We start from the raw sequence: 1366 nt of genomic DNA on the forward strand, positions 1-1366 counted from the left end.
TGTTTCAGGGTCCCCCCTCCGGAGCCGCCGTTCCTCGGATCGCACCCCCGTTTTGCCAAGACCCCCCCCGCCCCCTCTGCTCCTCCGCTCCTCTCTAAAACGCGACGATGGCCCGAGTCCAGGCTCCCAGGCTCGCCAGCGCCTGCTTGCTGCACAGCTGCCCGTTGAGGGGCTGCTCCGAGTCCGCCTGCTGCCGGCTCACCAGCCCCGTGAAACCGGAGCCGAAGATGGAGATCAAGTTGGAGATGTTGGAAGAGTCCTGGGGGTGCTCGGCGCTGTACTCCTCGAAGCGGGCGCGTTTGGTGCACGGGGCGAAGGGGGGGCCGCCCGCCACCCCGCCTCCCCCCGGCTCCCCTTCCTCCACCCCCTCCTCTTCCTCCTCCTGCCCCGGGTAATACTTGCGCTTGGTGCCGGGCGCGGGCGGCGGGGAGGCGAGCCCCGGTGCCGGCTGGCAGCAGCAGGGGCACTGCGAGCAGCAGTCCTGGTGCAAGTACCCGTTCTCCACCGTGGTCACGACGTGAGTGTCCAAATCCAGCACCGTGGTGCGGCTGCTACAGTGCGGGGCCCCGCCGCTCCCGAAGTCACAGCCGGCGGCGTAGAGCAGCCCCGGGGCCGCGCCTCCGCCACCGGGACCGGCGCTGCCGGGGGCCCGGTAGAAGCCCGGGGACGAGTCTCTGCAGGGCGCTCTCTGCAGCTCCGGGGGCGCCGCGCACACCGGCACCTCCAGCAGCTCCGCGCCGCCCCGCGCAGCCCCGCAGCTCCGCGCCTCGCGGTCCTGCGTGTCGGCGGGCAGCGGGAGCGCCGCCAGCTCCGGCGGGGCGGCGGCGGCGGGCGGCGGGCAGGCGGGCATGGCGAGGAGCGGGGCGCCGTCGGGGTAGTGCTGCTGCTGGCGGCGGTAGAGCTCGGCGTAGCGCTCGCTCAGGTAGAGCTGCCGGGCGTTGCGGAGCACATAGGAGACGAGCAGGTTCTTGTGGAGCTTGATGCCGCCTCGCTGCGTGCGGGAGCTGTGGATCTTCCGCAGGGAAATACTGATCAAACTCTGCGCATCGAGGGTGCACTCCATCCTCCTCCGGCCCCTCAGCATCGGCTCTCGCCGCCCGCGCAGCCAGGCACCCCGGCCCGCATCCACACGGCAGCCGGGCGGGTGCGGAGGGTCTCAAGGAAAGGAGGATAAAGAGGCTGGGAAGGGAGGGGGGGGAGGGAATAAAGGGAAGGGGGGAAGGAAGGAAAGGGGAAAAGGGGGCGCAGAGCCTGAGGTCGCTGGAGAAGGGAGGCAATAGAGAGGGGTGTCTTCAGGGGGCGGCCAGCGGCGGGAGCAGCGCGGGCATCGCCGGGGGCTCCCGCTGCTGCCGCCGCCGCCGCCGCG

The 1366-nt window shown here is 72.0% G+C and overlaps 1 protein-coding gene across 1 annotated transcript; it reads right to left on the bottom strand.

Moving 5' to 3' along the window:
- Nucleotides 1–30: 30 nt before the first annotated feature.
- Nucleotides 31–1346, bottom strand: IER5L (immediate early response 5 like). The gene has a single exon (XM_017809935.1). It carries the CDS (start codon nucleotides 1082–1084, stop codon nucleotides 95–97), a length of 990 nt encoding a protein of 329 aa, XP_017665424.1. The 5' UTR covers nucleotides 1085–1346; the 3' UTR covers nucleotides 31–94.
- Between the last annotated feature and the right edge of the window lie 20 nt (nucleotides 1347–1366).

The sequence above is a fragment of the Lepidothrix coronata genome, unplaced genomic scaffold, assembly GCF_001604755.1.
Source record: "Lepidothrix coronata isolate B3197 unplaced genomic scaffold, Lepidothrix_coronata-1.0 Scaffold28, whole genome shotgun sequence".
NCBI classification, from domain to species: domain Eukaryota; kingdom Metazoa; phylum Chordata; class Aves; order Passeriformes; family Pipridae; genus Lepidothrix; species Lepidothrix coronata.